The 15069-nt window shown below is 46.6% G+C and overlaps 4 protein-coding genes across 4 annotated transcripts; 2 read left to right on the top strand and 2 right to left on the bottom strand.

Annotated features, from left to right (window-relative positions):
* Positions 1 to 6337: 6337 nt before the first annotated feature.
* F5147DRAFT_584127 (asparaginase-domain-containing protein) lies at positions 6338 to 7007 on the bottom strand (the record flags this gene model as incomplete). The annotated part of the gene is made up of 4 exons (XM_041431775.1): positions 6338 to 6553; positions 6605 to 6726; positions 6794 to 6839; positions 6891 to 7007. Coding segments are annotated over 4 exons (501 nt in total), but the record flags the coding sequence as incomplete, so codon positions are not given.
* A 2553-nt stretch (positions 7008 to 9560) lies between these two features.
* F5147DRAFT_778354 (uncharacterized protein) lies at positions 9561 to 12868 on the top strand (the record flags this gene model as incomplete). Its single annotated transcript, XM_041442121.1, has 9 exons — positions 9561 to 10031; positions 10106 to 10384; positions 10432 to 11151; positions 11200 to 11320; positions 11386 to 11444; positions 11483 to 11666; positions 11719 to 12078; positions 12126 to 12515; positions 12639 to 12868. 9 exons carry the CDS (start codon positions 9561 to 9563, stop codon positions 12866 to 12868), a joined length of 2814 nt encoding a protein of 937 aa, XP_041288149.1.
* Positions 12869 to 13097: 229 nt separating this feature from the next.
* On the top strand, positions 13098 to 13812 carry F5147DRAFT_584090 (uncharacterized protein; the record flags this gene model as incomplete). The annotated part of the gene is made up of 3 exons (XM_041431772.1): positions 13098 to 13451; positions 13501 to 13599; positions 13651 to 13812. Coding segments are annotated over 3 exons (615 nt in total), but the record flags the coding sequence as incomplete, so codon positions are not given.
* Positions 13813 to 13929: 117 nt separating this feature from the next.
* On the bottom strand, positions 13930 to 14681 carry F5147DRAFT_656619 (uncharacterized protein; the record flags this gene model as incomplete). Its single annotated transcript, XM_041434136.1, is given in 4 exon segments — positions 13930 to 13951; positions 13971 to 14395; positions 14452 to 14519; positions 14570 to 14681. 4 exon segments carry the CDS (start codon positions 14679 to 14681, stop codon positions 13930 to 13932), a joined length of 627 nt encoding a protein of 208 aa, XP_041288147.1.
* Positions 14682 to 15069: the final 388 nt, after the last annotated feature.

The following is a 15069-nucleotide window of genomic DNA, read 5'->3' as shown; positions in this document are numbered from 1 at the left end:
CTACTTAATATTTTCGCTTGCTTTTTCCGCTGTCCTTCAAGGGTCTATAATCACCGCGTCGAATACTCTTTGCTGCACTGCATTCAGTACAGTCCTACATTTACACTGTACCATATGCTACTAATATTATCGATATCAAAATATTTGTCTTTGAATCCATATATCTGACAGTGCGTCGCGAGCTGTCAATAAGTCTCTTCTGCTCGTTTAATTAGCTATGACAAGACACCTTCGTAAGTGGTGATTTTAACAAATCTATGTGTTTTGTAGATGATTAGAAAAAAATGTGCGGTATTGCCCATCAGTTTCCACAAGTTTTTATTTCTGTAAATACACGAGACGCTCGTTGAATGATAAGGAAAAAACCGATGCGAAGCATGACTCACTGTTGTCAACTTGCAAGCCCAGGTACTGAGACATAGAGGCACGACGTCTGTCGCAAGTGAAGCAATGTAACTGGTATGGGGCGAAATATATGAGATGTTCGTTGAATGAGAAGGGAAACACCGATGAGAAGCATGACTCACTGTTGTCAACTTGCAAGCCCAGGTACTGAGCCATAGAGGCACGATGTCTGTCGCAAGTGAAGCAATGTAACTGGTATGGGGCGAAATACATGAGATGTTCGTTGAAAGATAAGGAAAAACAGATGCGAAGCATGACTCACCGTTGTCAACTCGCGAGCCCAGGTACTGAGTCATAGAGGCGCCATGTCTGCACAATGCTCCGACCTCTTTGGTGCGTTTTGCAGGTAAATACGATCGTCGAGTTGCGGAATATGACAGAAGGCCGGGCAAAGATTTGAAGCAAGTTATACATTTGCGGTCGCTTGCTTTGAGGTACCCGTGAGGTGGTTGAGGAGTCTATGAGATCTTCATATCTTCCGGGCTAGAAAGGGCAGAACGGTTCAAATTGTGAAGATGGCAATGATTGCATAAGATTACAATGTAGCACTACCACTATGTATGCTTACAGCGCCACACCCAGTTTTAAATCATTAATAAATATTGTCGTGACCGTGAACTCTTTGAACTTAATCAAACTTGTATGCTTTTCGTGCTGCGTAAAATATATCTCTTTGAGTGACGGTCGACTAATACTCGCACAACACGTACGATTCTATTGTTACCGTCTGGTTGCAACACAGACTCATATCTCTTACCCTCAAGCGAGCTACATCCACATCATCATCACCCTGAGCAACCAAAAAATGTTCAGTGAAGGGCGAATAATATGTGTCTGTATTCCTGGGGACGTCGCCAAAGTTTATTTCACTTTAGCACATGGCAACCTCCTCCCTTGACACTCTCAGTACCAGTCTGTACTGAAGTTCATGAACCTGTACCTGCTCTTTTTTCCTTACGTCCATCCAAACCTAAAAGCTTCTGAAACAAATAATGTCATTAGGCTGGCGTGTTTGTACATTCGTCTTTCCTCGATAAGATCAAATATTCCCATGTAAAAGTAGTCAGCAGATATACGAAGATTGTTGCGATGCTCTACTATATATTGCTTTAAATATCTTTCTCATTTGTTCACAGGTTCTCTGATGGTACCTAATAGTTCGATACACCACTTCTTGAGAGCGCGCACAATAGCCAGCAATTCCTTTTCATGTACTGGGTAGTTGAGTTGCGCACCGTTTAGTTGCATAGAGTCAAATGCTACAGGTCGAGCCATTTGTGCGGTGGGTCCGAAACTCAGCATCGCGCCTGTCCGCCAGTCGCTTGCGTCACAAGTTATGAAGACTTTGTTTTCTCCAATGTTGTCGTGGTCGATCATTATCAAGCATTCTCGGCTGACGACAAGCCGTTTGATCGCATCGAAGGCTTGTTGGTGTTCCTCGGTCCATCCAGGCCATTCTTGTTCATTAGACTTTGTCGTCAATGGTGTTAGGATGCGAGTGTGGTCTGCGAGGTGAGGTAGGAATTGGTCCAGGTAACGGACCAGTCCAAGGAACGATCTAACGTCACTCGTGCATTCTGGTACAGGCCAGTCCAGGATGTGTTTGGCTTTCGAAGCGTCAGCTTCGATGCCGGCAGCCGAGATATGATGGCCCAGGAAGTCGAGTTCTGTGCAGAACAACGAAGTCTTTTTGGGCGAGCAGAAAAGACTTGCTTTTCGTAACACTTCGAGGACCAGCTTGACGTTTTTGGTGTGTTCGGCCACCATTTGTGACCAGATGATGATGTCGTCGAGGTAAGCGTGGCAGATCTTTCCAATCAGGGGGCGCAGTGTGATAAACATTCGGCATTGATGTGTCGCAGGAGCGTTTCTGCCTCCTTGCGGCATCACCGTCCATTCGTGGAGGCCTTTTGGAGTGTCGATCGCGGTGTACTTAATGTCGTCCGGGTGGATGCGGGTTTGAAAGAACGAGTTAGTCATATCAATCTTCCCAAAGATTTCACCTTTCGCGCAATCACGCAGGATCTCATCGATGCGTGGTAGTGGGTGATTATCCGGTATCGTATTGGCGTTTAGCGCCCTGTAGTTGTTTACCCATCGAGGCAAGGCCGTTGGGTCTTTCTTTGGTATTAAGAAGGCGGGTGACACAAACGGGCTAGAGGAGGGCCGCAGACGACCCGCAGCTATGTGTTGATTCAGGAGCGCGTCCCAAGCCTCTCGGTACTTCCTGGGGGTATTGTATCTTCTGCACTGTATGATCTTGTTAGGATCTTTTAGTCGAATTCGGTGTACAATGTCTGTAGGTAGCTTGTCAATATGTGGGATATTGTCTGGAAACCTATCTTCGAACTTCCTCCGCATCTCTCTGTTGAGGTGCTCGAGGTGTTCCTTGTTACTCTCAATGAAAGTGAGTGTTTCGATTCAATTCCGAAGCACAGCCGCGATTCCCGTATAAGTTGAGCTAGTGTGTTCCTCTAAGTCGCATTTGCAGTCTTTCAGTACGTTTTGTAGTTCCTTAACCACCAATTTGCATTGACGAAGGATCTCGCGACGTGAAGGTGCTGGTGATTGTCCTTTTGTTCTCACTTTCGGCGGCGACAAGAGGTCGTAATTCAATTCCTTGGCGATACAGCTTCGAGATTCGTGATCTATAACAAGGCAATTGTGTGATAAGAAAGGTCCTCCAAGGAGGAGCGGAACTGCAAGTCTAGGCGCAATAATTGCGTGTATCGTACGAGATGTCCAATCATGATTAATCGAAGACGGAGATAACAGAACATATTCAGAGAAAGAACAAGATGAAACAGAAGAAGAATTGAGAAAAGCTGAATTAGCTTCAATGTTCGAGTGCAGTTTGCGTCTTCGTAGTCCCAGCTTGTTGACGATGCTTTCGTCAATAAGAACTAGATGTGACCCATGGTCAATCAGAGCCTCGACACGTTCAAACGATTCAGAAGAGGGCCCTGCTAGTAGGCAGGGCCACATAATGTGGGCGGTTTCAAAAGGTGCGACGTACTTGTCATCTTCCAAACCTGAGCTCTCCTCGAGTACTGATGAAGGTATGACAGCACCTACGGAAGCCACGGCCGCCATGGTCTTGGCTCGTGTCATCTTTGGCCGGGCCGCGAGAGTGTCTGCTTCACTCAGGGTCTTGTAGGATGAGGCTTCAGGTGTGCCATCGGGGCACTCCTTCGAGTGGTGCGAAACGTAGAACTTCCGACATTTGAAACAACCTTTGTGGTCGACGAGTAAGTTACGTTCCGCCTCCGTTAGGGCACCGAGATGCGAGGATGAATTGAACGTTTTGGATGAGGAATTGGTTTTGTTTTGGAAGGAGGAGGTCGAGCGCTTCGAGGATCTGTATAGATCCTCAGCGATCTTCTTATGGGAAGCGAGGTCTTCAAGGCGTTTATCGTCGAGGTGTTTCACCTCTTCGATCCATCTTCTAAGTGTCAGATTATCTGCGAGTTGAGCCCTGAGAACAGATGTTGTGAGCTCGTCGCAGATATTTGCCTTGAGTTGGTTTCACAATTGGACGTCTGAGAGGTGAGCCATATTCCCATACAGTAATGCATTCTGGTTTTGAAGTTCCAATGCCCATTTGTAGAACGGGCGTGTCCCTTGTCGTGAACCTAGAACTTTCTTACGTAGCTTCGTATCCCAGTGCGTATCGATCCAGCCGTCCTTGAGGGCGGTCATGTACTCTGCGAACGTTCCCGCATCTAACACAGCACGTTGGGCCAAGTACCACGTGTGTAGGTGTGGGTCCATCATTCCGAATGCTATCATTTTTACCTGATCCTGCGCGACAACTCCTTTATGCATGAAGTACATAGTGCACGCATTATCCCAGTCACGAGCTACCTCTGGGGTGAGCTCACCTGGTAGGAGTTTCGGCGGCTTATTGGGAGTGGTCTGTTCAATGATTGCAGATTTTGTCATCATACGTGCACAAGGATGGGATGTATGCGTGATTTCAAGGTCTGATTCTGAGGAGGAGTCGTAATATGCAGGTGTTGGTGTGACGTGTCTAACAGTAGGAGAGTTCGAGGATATAGAGGTTAACGGGGATAGGGGCGGTTCTGGCAGCGGTTGGGATCTTTGGTTCCTCGCACGCGCTCGCGTGGTGAGAGGTTTGGGTACGGTAGGTTTCCTTCGCAGGGAAGACAGTTTGGCTGGTCAATTGGTGGGCGGGGAGCCCGGTGGTTTAAAGTATGGTTGGTAACGAGTCAGGGGATCAATGAGTTCGTTTCTATTTAAAAAAAAGTGGAAACTCGCCGAGGATGAGCAAGTAACACTAAGACGAATCGGACAGGATTAATAGGACAAAGTTATGATTCTTTAGAACATTGTACAAGCAGGTAGGTGATAGTAGGTAGGAGACCCAAGTCTGAGTAACATGACATCGAACATCACAATATAAAGGGGAACGTAACACGTGATCCATGATTCGTAAGCAGATGGTAAGCGTCTGGCTTACAAAGGTGTACTCTTGCTTTCGTTCGGCTCCTGCCATCATAATTTTGTATTAATTAGTAACATACTAATCTCATGTATTTTTCTTTCCTTTTTTTGCTCTGGGACAATGATCGTTGTTGACTCCGGACTCGCATAGTTTGGGGATAAAAGTGTGCATGATAACAGTGCTGGATCTCAGGTCATTTGCATTGATGGCATTTGCAACATGAACGTTGAACATGGATGGAACGATGATGATCAGTAGATTGGTGATGCTGATTGTAGCTATCCGTACAGGGTGCAGCCTGGTGTGATAACGAATCACGTCTGCGAACTTTGTAAGTTACATTCATTACGGGCTCAAAATACTCAATGAGCATTGTACAACCACATTGGTCGGAAATTTCCATAGGGGAAGTAGAGTCACTTAGTGATCGATCGGACCTGAGGTACGTTGTTGATGAATATTATTATAATATCTTCCGCGCTATCCACGAGACTCAGCACACGATTCACGATGCGGCTTCAGACTCAGAAGAAAGCCCTATGCTGGTGCCCACCACGCATGAAGCTATCTATCGGACAGATTCACGCCACATCAAGAGGTGGATTCTGTTTCACGTGTCCTTTGTGGGTTTGTTGGCTACTGAGTACTGAGTTCTGGGAGTTAAAGTTACAGTATACTAATACACTGCTGACTTGGACATGATACTGACAAACATTGGTTAGTGTTTGCCCAAGTGACATTCGTGCCTTCCATCCTCAGATAGCTAAAGATCTCGACGTAACGGATGTTGTCATCAGGTGTGTGTTATATACACATATGATATGCAACCTGTTTTCCCAGCTTGGCTTTCAGCCTATCGATGTTGCTAATGCCATGAGAGTTGATTTGGTCTACTTATTCGTCTTTCTGTGAGTACATCCACTGCGGCTTGTCTTGTACTCATGGTAGTTTTCGAGTTTAACTTCCAGACAGACACCAACCGATATATCTGTGGCTGCATCTACATGATCCTGGCAAATAACGCATTGATGTTTGTATCAGGAGCACATAATGATCTTCAGTGTCCTTCCAGGTCTCCACTTGCAGCCCCCTTCGGAGGCTGGCATCAGTCGCTGCGCGCTCAGTACTGTCTCGGTTTCGATGACCACGTGTATTCTGCCGAGGTTCTCAAAGACATCAATATTCGATCATGTGAGTTCGACCCTTGCTGTGAATTAAAGCTTGTGATTCTTTTCTTTCTTTTCTTCCTCAACCAACCATTGTGCCCTGCCACGCCCTACCATACAGGACTAGAACAAGGCCTATGCAGCATGCTAGACTTGTGTCACTATCACCTGGATCTAGACTCGCGCCTCCATTATCATTATACACGAACCGTGTGCTATTCATCTGCAGTGCTGCCTGTAAATTAAGTCTCCACCTTTCAACGCTTGGAAGTTTCACGCCCAATGCCTCCATTCGATGCTGTTAGATGTCAATGTATGCTTGTACCTTATTACCGTGGTGCAAGGTGTGATTAAAATACAAGCTGCATTCCAGAACAAATAATAAACTACAGCTGCATGATCGAAATGTTACATTACCTGGTATGATATAGTTGCCTGCAATAGACAGTGCGCCAAGGAGATTGTCGACAGCGTCGTTTCGAAGTTGTGAGAGAGGTATTTGAGCTCCGGTGAGGATCTAGTCTCGTTGCATGAGGATGATCATATCATTGGAGGATGTAAGATGTACAACAGTTTTACCAAGATCCTCGAGCAGGAAGCTGAGTGCACTGGAAGTGTATGACATGGTATTGGTGCCATGTAATACTACAAATGCATCGAAAGAAGTGTAGTTTAGCTTGATCTCGGCGGCTATGCAGATCCAATATGTCCTAGTCAAGATTGCGAACGGGAGAAACCTAAGAGTAGTGTAAAAGACGAGCACCGTCCATTTCCATGTTGCTACTATCAAGTAGTGGATTCCACTGATTTTGCTAAGCTATTGGCTGAGCGATGAGTGTATGCGGACGACTGACCTCAAGAATTGCATAGCGTATGCGTTTCGTATGACCGTGTCCGGGTACGACACTTCGGGGAGTTACAAGACTTGGCAGACATGTCTCATAGACACCATCAGTGACATTTCGACATTCTGGTTGCTCATTCACTCTCTGAATCTGCGAAAATATAGACAGAGAAAGGGTAACCGTGGTACCAATCAGGCGGGAGGACTTGACGAGAAGGGTGGGCTGATTTGATGCACTTGGAGTCGTGACATTATCTGTGCTGACTGGAGTAGACTTTCCGCTATTGCTCCATTCTCTATAACCTTCTACGGATGCAGCGTTGGAGAAGAGGGAGTCTTGCAAAGGATCATGGAAGCATTTTTGGCTCCGGAGGGTATTGGTGAGGAAATAAGGCTCTGGAATGTAACCTCATGAGCTGACGAGCATTCCGATGGTTCCGCCCATGTATATAACCAATACTCTGGCTTCATCCGAACGTGTTTCCATCGTGCATAGAGTCGTCGTTGACCTAGTCATTCTGATTACGTGCCCGTAGTACGTGACGTAGCGGTACGTTTGGTGGTGTTGCCAACGTAAGTTAACAAGTTCGGTTACACAGGATGCTTTCATTTATCTTGAAATCGCTGCACTTCGAGGGCATCGTTAGCACAGGATGCGTTTGTTCATTCATCCAGATCACTCCCTCCACAAAGAGGGCATCAATGGAACCAACCTCTTCTTGAAATCGCTGCGCTATATAGTACCTGTAACCTGTGTCAGAGATGTTAATAGTGAGATTGTTGTGGTGTCCCTGTGACTCGACTTTGGTGTGTATTGGACTAGATTTGTGAATGCAACAAGACCTCGTCACAGCTGCCAGACTTGCACAAGACTGAATGCTTCAACCCAGATGCATCCGTGAGCTATGAGGACGAGCTAGGAGGTGATATATCGCCGCAGTAGGCGATATATCATACGTAACGGTGCTGTCGCACCAATTCCCCGACACCAATCTCCCACACGCATTGCCATCAAATTCTCACCAATCGTTATAACTTCTAGTCACATAAATACAGAGTGTATGTTGAAACTCTCGTGATAATACCACAAGCACAGTGGTGCTTGAACACCTTCAACAAACAATCCTTACGGCGGAGTTGAATCCTATGGGTACCACGACGGGCACATCGTCCACATTGTAGAGATCCATCACTGTCCGGAGGTGACCCTGAGGGTCGGGCATGTCTTTCATCCTCCATTCCCTGACCTCTGTCCTTTGAGTCAGTGCATGATTGCCACCACCGAGGACATCACAGACCTCTCTCATCAGACGACGCAGTTGCACGCTCTCTTCCTTTCTTTGCAGAGAACCATTCCTTAAGCACATCTGCATGATGATCAGTAACCGCACCGACAACGTATTCACTTGGTTCTTACTTCCACTCCACGTCAGGTCAGTATCTGCCAAATCAGGTTACCACTTAGCGAGCAATCTCACATAAAATTCCAAAGACGTACTCTCAAAGTCGAAGCGCAGCGGACCGTTGTATGAAACAAGAACCTAACCCTAGATTAGGGACGTCCTGGGACGGATCTCCTTATTTGGAATAACCCTAACCCTACACTGGGTGAGCAAGGAGTGAGAGGTAAAATTAAGAGGTACAAGGTGAAGAATATGCGGAGTTCCACAAGGCCTGTAGGAAGTTCGAGCAAATCTATAATGACACTCACCAATGTAGGATGTTCTTTGAACAGGTATGGCAAGAAGTAGATCTGTTGAGTGCGAGGCTGCGAGCTCGGAAGTCGTGTTTGTGTCGGAGTGTCAAAAGCACAAGGCAATCGGGTATTTGTGGATGCACAAGGCAGGACACTCAAAGAAGAGGCAGATGTTGACCTCAGATACAAAAAAGGGCCGATAAGGAAGGCAACGAAAAAGAAGAGGTTCATTGGGCCAGCACTAGACGTGGAGAAAGTGATTCAGAGTTGGAGAAGGTTGGGAGTGATCATTGTTTTGCAGGCGCTTGTATGTAAGCTGACGCGAGTGCTCGCGGAGTGGGAATATATCCAGACACATGGGAAAATATTTGAGGTCGACAAAGCCCTCCCCCACTAACGTGGGTGTCGGGGATGCAACACAGCTTGTGATATATCACCTCCTAGCTCGCAGATGCATCCGCAGGCTAGGAGGTGATATATCACCGGCTAGAGTGCTGAGTATTAGGAGTACTACAGCAGGTTATATATCACATTTCGCTAACCTACCAGTGATATATCACAATCTTAGTGACTCATTTTCTAAACCTAGTACTGGAAAGGTCTATCATTGTAGTATACAGCTCACTAGCCTAGAGCTGATGATATATCACCTCAGGCATTACTTCCCGGCATCAATAGAGACCTTTGAGGTAGGGTTTCTATGTTGTGGGAAACTTACCTCTGAGGTGCGCCCTCCCACCATTCTATTAATAACATGCCTCTTACATTACATCCAGCACCTCCTGGCGTGGCTTGCAAGGTGCTCGTGGCACCTGAAACTACCCTCCTTTCATTATTGCACACCTCCAGCATTCCTTGCACGCCTCGAGCAGGGTGATCTATATTCTCTCGTGGCTCTTGCGCCACAGGAATCCATGTCTATATTGCCTGCTAAGTTTGAGGTGTTAGTGAGTCATAGTTTTCCCTCACACTCTCCCTTTCACCATGGTCTCAACCAGTGCTCTTGCTCCTACTTGTGGAGCTCAATGTGTATCTTCTGGACTAGGCCACCATTTCGTCAGCCCGAAGAAACCCAGAGATAAGAAAAAAACTCAGAAACATGTTGAGTTACCTGGCGTGCAAGCCAAACACCGTCAACTGCTAGCTCGTATGCAGCAACTGATGAACCCCAAGCCCAAACAGAGTAAAGTTCATGCTGTAGATGCAGTTGAAACTGTCTCTGACACCAGTCAAACTGACACTTTGGCCGAAATTCCTGATCCAGACTTCGAAATTCCATCAGAACCTCCTTCCGACATACTTGTAGAAAAATCTCCAGTCAAACGTCGCATTTTGCCTGACAAGGCTACGGATTCGTCGTATAGCAGCTGGAAAACACTGATACCCTTCCTTGTCGAACCTCATCTCAAATATTCAGCACGAACACTAGCGACAGCACTGGAGATCACCCCCAAGGTTATCTCTGCATGTGCAACACTTTCGTGCCCTCAAAAGTGAACATCAATCGCGTGTTTATTTTTTGACAGTAGGTTTCTTATCTACGACTTTACACCATGTTGACAAATGAACACCATTCAGGATTTACGTCTATCAATGTCCTCAGTTGTAGATGCTCCATGCTTCCCCAAGTGCTGCTTCACCATGGTCTATTTCCAACCGCTCCCTCACAACCTCGTATGGCTGTCTCCATCGAACTGCTATCATTCTATCGGGCACTTTTCGAATGGTCCTGTGATGCCATCAATGCCTTAGCGTCGGCTCTAAAAATGCACTACTCTCGCAGAGGTTTTGTCATGACAGACACCCGAGTAAGTAATTCATTATGGCATATGTTTAAACTGATTTGTTGCACTAGGGGGAAATTATTCAGGATCCTTTTCGTCGAGGCCTGGGCTATGCCGTACAATGGTACGACATTCTTCAAGTCCAAATAGAACATCAAGTCGAAGAAGCCCTGCAGAATAGCCGTGACCGGGTGGCGACCCTTTGTCCTCAAACAGAGGATCACGTCTCCACCTCGTCACCTTTGTCTACCCTACGTAGAGGCCGCTGTGCACCCATACTTATTCAATGGTGTCCTGCATGTTTCGGAGGGACGATGTTTGGGAAACCTACTGCTGACGGAGGAGACATTCACACTGCCACAGATGGCAACTTCCACCACCGCCATCGGCGTGCGGCAGGGGATTGCCCCCACTTTTATGACCCCACTTATTTCCTTCCAAAACAGTATGTTGATGATGTCGGCCGCCGCATAGAGGCCCAACGTAAGAGGCCTGCAAAGTCAGCTGTACCCCTCGTTCCTGATGAGGCTATTGACCAATGTGAAACAGCATACGAAGCAGCCGATGGGAAAAAACAGAAGGCAGCAATGGATAGCTTTGATGATACTGGCGTCATGGCACTCATATGTCATCATGATATCCCTCTTTTTTTTGCTAATATCGACTCTCCGGGAGAACAGCAAAAATATTTGGTGGCCCTCCTGGAACATTTGTTCTCATTGATCCCACCTTATGCTACGGTTGTAGCTTTGTATGATGTCGGGTGTGTCCTTGCCCGATCCCTTAGCAAGGTAAGTTCATCTGGTCTCCATTTAGGTTCATCCACTCATCATCTTTAGTATGACATTCTCCCTGGCAGTATCATCTCATGTTTGCGCTTGGCAACCACTGCCATGCATGCCTACGGGCATGAGTGGGCATGCCGGCTAGTGTACAACCCACGCATGTGTATTGGGCTGGGTCTTTCAGATGGAGAAGGAACCGAGAGGCTCTGATCTCGCTTGGTGTGCCTAATTGGTGTTGAGAGGTCGTCATCGGTACGCCTTCTTCATTCTTGTCATTGATTCAAGTCTTATTGCATAACGTCAGCGTCAGCGCCGTCTCTGGCTGATCGACCGTCAGGCTGCAGCTATAGGATCCGAAATGCAAAGTGACTTAGGTGATTGGATTCGACGACGCCTCAAGCGTGGTGTTAATGACCAGGGAACTGCTGCCCAAGAGGCGCTGGATCAATGCGAACTTTCTGTTAATGATCTCGAGTCAGAATGGTCTCAGCAACGAAGCTCGCAGCTGTCAGTCTGCGCACGTAAGTGTTTTTAGTTGATATTGAATACAATACGAGTTACATTTGTTCATAGACGCCCCTGCTCGCCTTAAAAAGGAGTTAGACACTGTATTGACCCTACAGGCCGACCTTGATACCTCCGATACAGCACTACAATCCACCAGGCTCATGCTCGAGAAAGGAACTGCCTCACAAGACACTCTCGAGGCTCTTGAGAGAGGTCACAATCGTCTTATGGCCAAAGTCGAAGTTTTATATGCATCCCTCAATATTCACGACCAATTCCCTGAACTAGAAGGCATCAATTTAGACTTTGTTCAGCTTCTTCTGATGGCGCATGACTTGAAAATGAACATCCACAAACGGGCAATCGCAAGCTTTTTTGAGTGGGATAAACTTGACTGTGCGGTTGGCGGTGCTCAACAGGCGTTAGGTAAATCATTCATACCTGTGATTTGCTATCAACTGATAGTCGTTTAGGCACAAAACTACATCAACAAACCCGAAAAGCTATTGCGAAACGCCAACCCGCTCTGTTGACTGCACTCAGGAAGTTTAATGCTTACTGTGAGCGCTTAGAAGTGTTATATGACCCTTCTTGGGGGATTCCTTTACCTAATCCTCTCCCGACCAAGCTTGCAGAGCTACGTAGTGATCCCAATCTAATGGAAGACGTGTGGATTATGCCATCGACAGGACAAGTTCCTCGATGGTTGGAAGATGCTGATGTCAGAGACGGCATCCATGCACTTCTGAAACATGAGCGCTGCCGAGAAGAACAGAAGCGACTCGGTATCGAGGCAGACAATCTTTGTCGTTTCTTTGGGGAGGAACTTGCTGCACTCGAGCTTGCACTCCGCACACCAGGATGTAGGTTTCTTATTGTTGTAGGAATTGTTTTTAATGCATAGACAGGTGAACTTATATCTGTCTTGCTGAGGCAGCGCCACAATCAATTACTCAGACTTCAAACCTGCTGAGCGAACCCATTAGCCTCTTCACTTCGCTTCACGTCCTGTGCCAAGGATGCGCTGGAGATTGCCATCACCCTTTCAGGTGGTGTCCAATCGCCAAACGTGCACTGGCTCAGCACTACGTTACTGGAAGTACCTGATCCTGAGGGAGAACTCAGTGATGTTGAGTTTGCTGAGCCTCTTGACCTGCCAGTAGTTGAATTTGAACATGCCGCTCTCGCTGATGTTCTAGAGGATGATTTGGGTTGAAAGGAGGTTTGAGACTTCAATTCAATGGATCATGTCAATGACGCCCATGCTGTTATCTTGTGGGAGGCTCCCGAGGTGCGCCAGTCCTTTAGGAATCATTTGAATGTTAACTAGGTTTTAGTCCGTGCTGATAGATGACTCCTACGTCCCACATAAGGAGGAGCATGTCATCGCTCCAGGAACAGTTACCCGAAGAGAACAACCTTCATGAGATGGATACCCTCATCAAATTTTTGAGCCGAAGGATATCACCTTGCTTACCTCATGCACAGCATTCCTTAATGACACTTGTATCAATGAGTGCGCCGTTTTGCTATTTTCTGAACTGAAAAGTGTCGCCACTAGTCATTGCGCTTTGTTAACAACCCACGACCTCCCTCGCATTCAATATAATGCATCAGATGACATTCTGTGGCGTAATGTATCATACACGCGTTACTGGGAGAAAGATGTCTGGATTCTTCCTATCCATCGTCCCTCCAATATTGGCCATTGGGTGCTGTGCATTATTTGCTTCTCCAGCAAAGAATTGCACCTCTTTGATAGTCTGGCTAAGAAAAAACCTTGGAAAACCGATGTTAAGGTAAGTTTACTTGTGTCGAGGATTTCGTGCGAGGCTTATGTACTCCAAGGATGTCATGAAGCTGATTGCTCATCTTTTTGCTATTGCACGCCAACGGCATCATCACATCACAACTGAACTTGACGGATGGACAGCACAACCATTGAAAGTTAGTAACACTTTGAGTCTTTGGGTACATACATCTAAACTTTCTTCCGAGATCACGCCTGTCCAGACCAATGGTTATGACTGTGGAGTATGGGTATTGGCAGCAATTGCTGCTGTCTTACGAGGACGTCATGTAACAGGACTCTGTGAGGATGATATGCACCACCTGCGGCATTATCTACGAGCTCTCATTCTTTCTGTACCGTGCTTCTAGATCATCAATATCACATATATATCTACTTGTATGGATTCAGTCCACGAATTATTAAGTCTGCCTCCCGACGATAGTTGAAGATTTTCCTTGCCTGCCACTGCACATAACACTCTGTCATCACCCTATGTCTTTCACAACTCTGCATGTGCGATACATACTCATTAAGCTCATTCCATTTACCCATCAGTGTCCTTTCTGCCACCTGAATGTCCTGCAGGATGACTTCCGCATTCGCTGTTGCAAATATTTGAGCATAACGTGCGCGGGTCTCTTTCTCCAAACGATACTGTCTGCCATGCATGACGTCCACAAGATTGCGAGTAAAGCGATCTTCATCTGGTGAGTTTGGAGGAGGAGGGGAATCGTATGGTGGTGGTTTCTCCCACTGGAGTACATCGGACTCATCGATCAACTCCGATCCGGAGCATGCTTGATGGAACAGAGATGAGTTGGGGAGGGGAAGCACTGCCAATGTGACGAGAGACTGAGGAAGTGGTTTAGCATTGCTGAGGGATCCAGTAGTAGTCCTCTTCCATCTACGGAGTTTGGCCTTAGCATGAGCATTTTGAATCCGTCGAGCAGCCTTTCCCCTGCAGTTTGTTAAACAATCAGCACAGAAAGATAAGTAGAGGGAGTCACCGTTCTGTCCTTGAGTATGATCTGTTTGCGTAAGGCAGTGTTCTTCTCCTCCAGCGTAAAATATTTAGCTCTGCGACCCATTGATGTTCAGTGTAATAAAGCAATGTGAAGTACTTACAGCATTGCACATTAAACGCTACTGGTGGTAGTGCAGCATCTTCCACCGCCCATACTCTTGGTTTGCTTATACCAGGGTGACGGGGCACTCCATGGGAGTCATCTGAGCTCATTTCAAACGATGTTGGAGCACTACAAGGTGTTGTATTTGTCTTGCAATCGTAGCACGAACTGTTTCCGCAATGTGATTGGTTCTAAATACTTTCGGAGGCTCCGGAGGTTCAATCTTGTAGCCTCAACACTTCACCCTTAACTTGGACATCACCCTCGCGAGCCTCTAAGCATCAGGATTGCCTTCATTACAGCATGTGCCACTGTGTTGGTCAATTGTTCCGATGTAATTGCTTCTTTCGTATGCTAAACCAAAGTAAGTAGTATGATACGTTTAAGGATTGTGATTGGTTGTAAATTTCCTACTCGCCTCGCTGCAGACCATCCAGACCCTCTGCACCGAAACTCATGGTGGCACCTCACCCTCTCAAGCCATCATCTGCGAGCCTC

Source organism: Suillus discolor (genome assembly GCF_016758755.1).
Source record: "Suillus discolor strain FC423 chromosome Unknown F5147scaffold_70, whole genome shotgun sequence".
In the NCBI taxonomy this organism is placed as follows: domain Eukaryota; kingdom Fungi; phylum Basidiomycota; class Agaricomycetes; order Boletales; family Suillaceae; genus Suillus; species Suillus discolor.
Note: the sequence above shows the minus strand (reverse complement) of the source record. Positions and strands in the feature narration are given on the sequence as shown.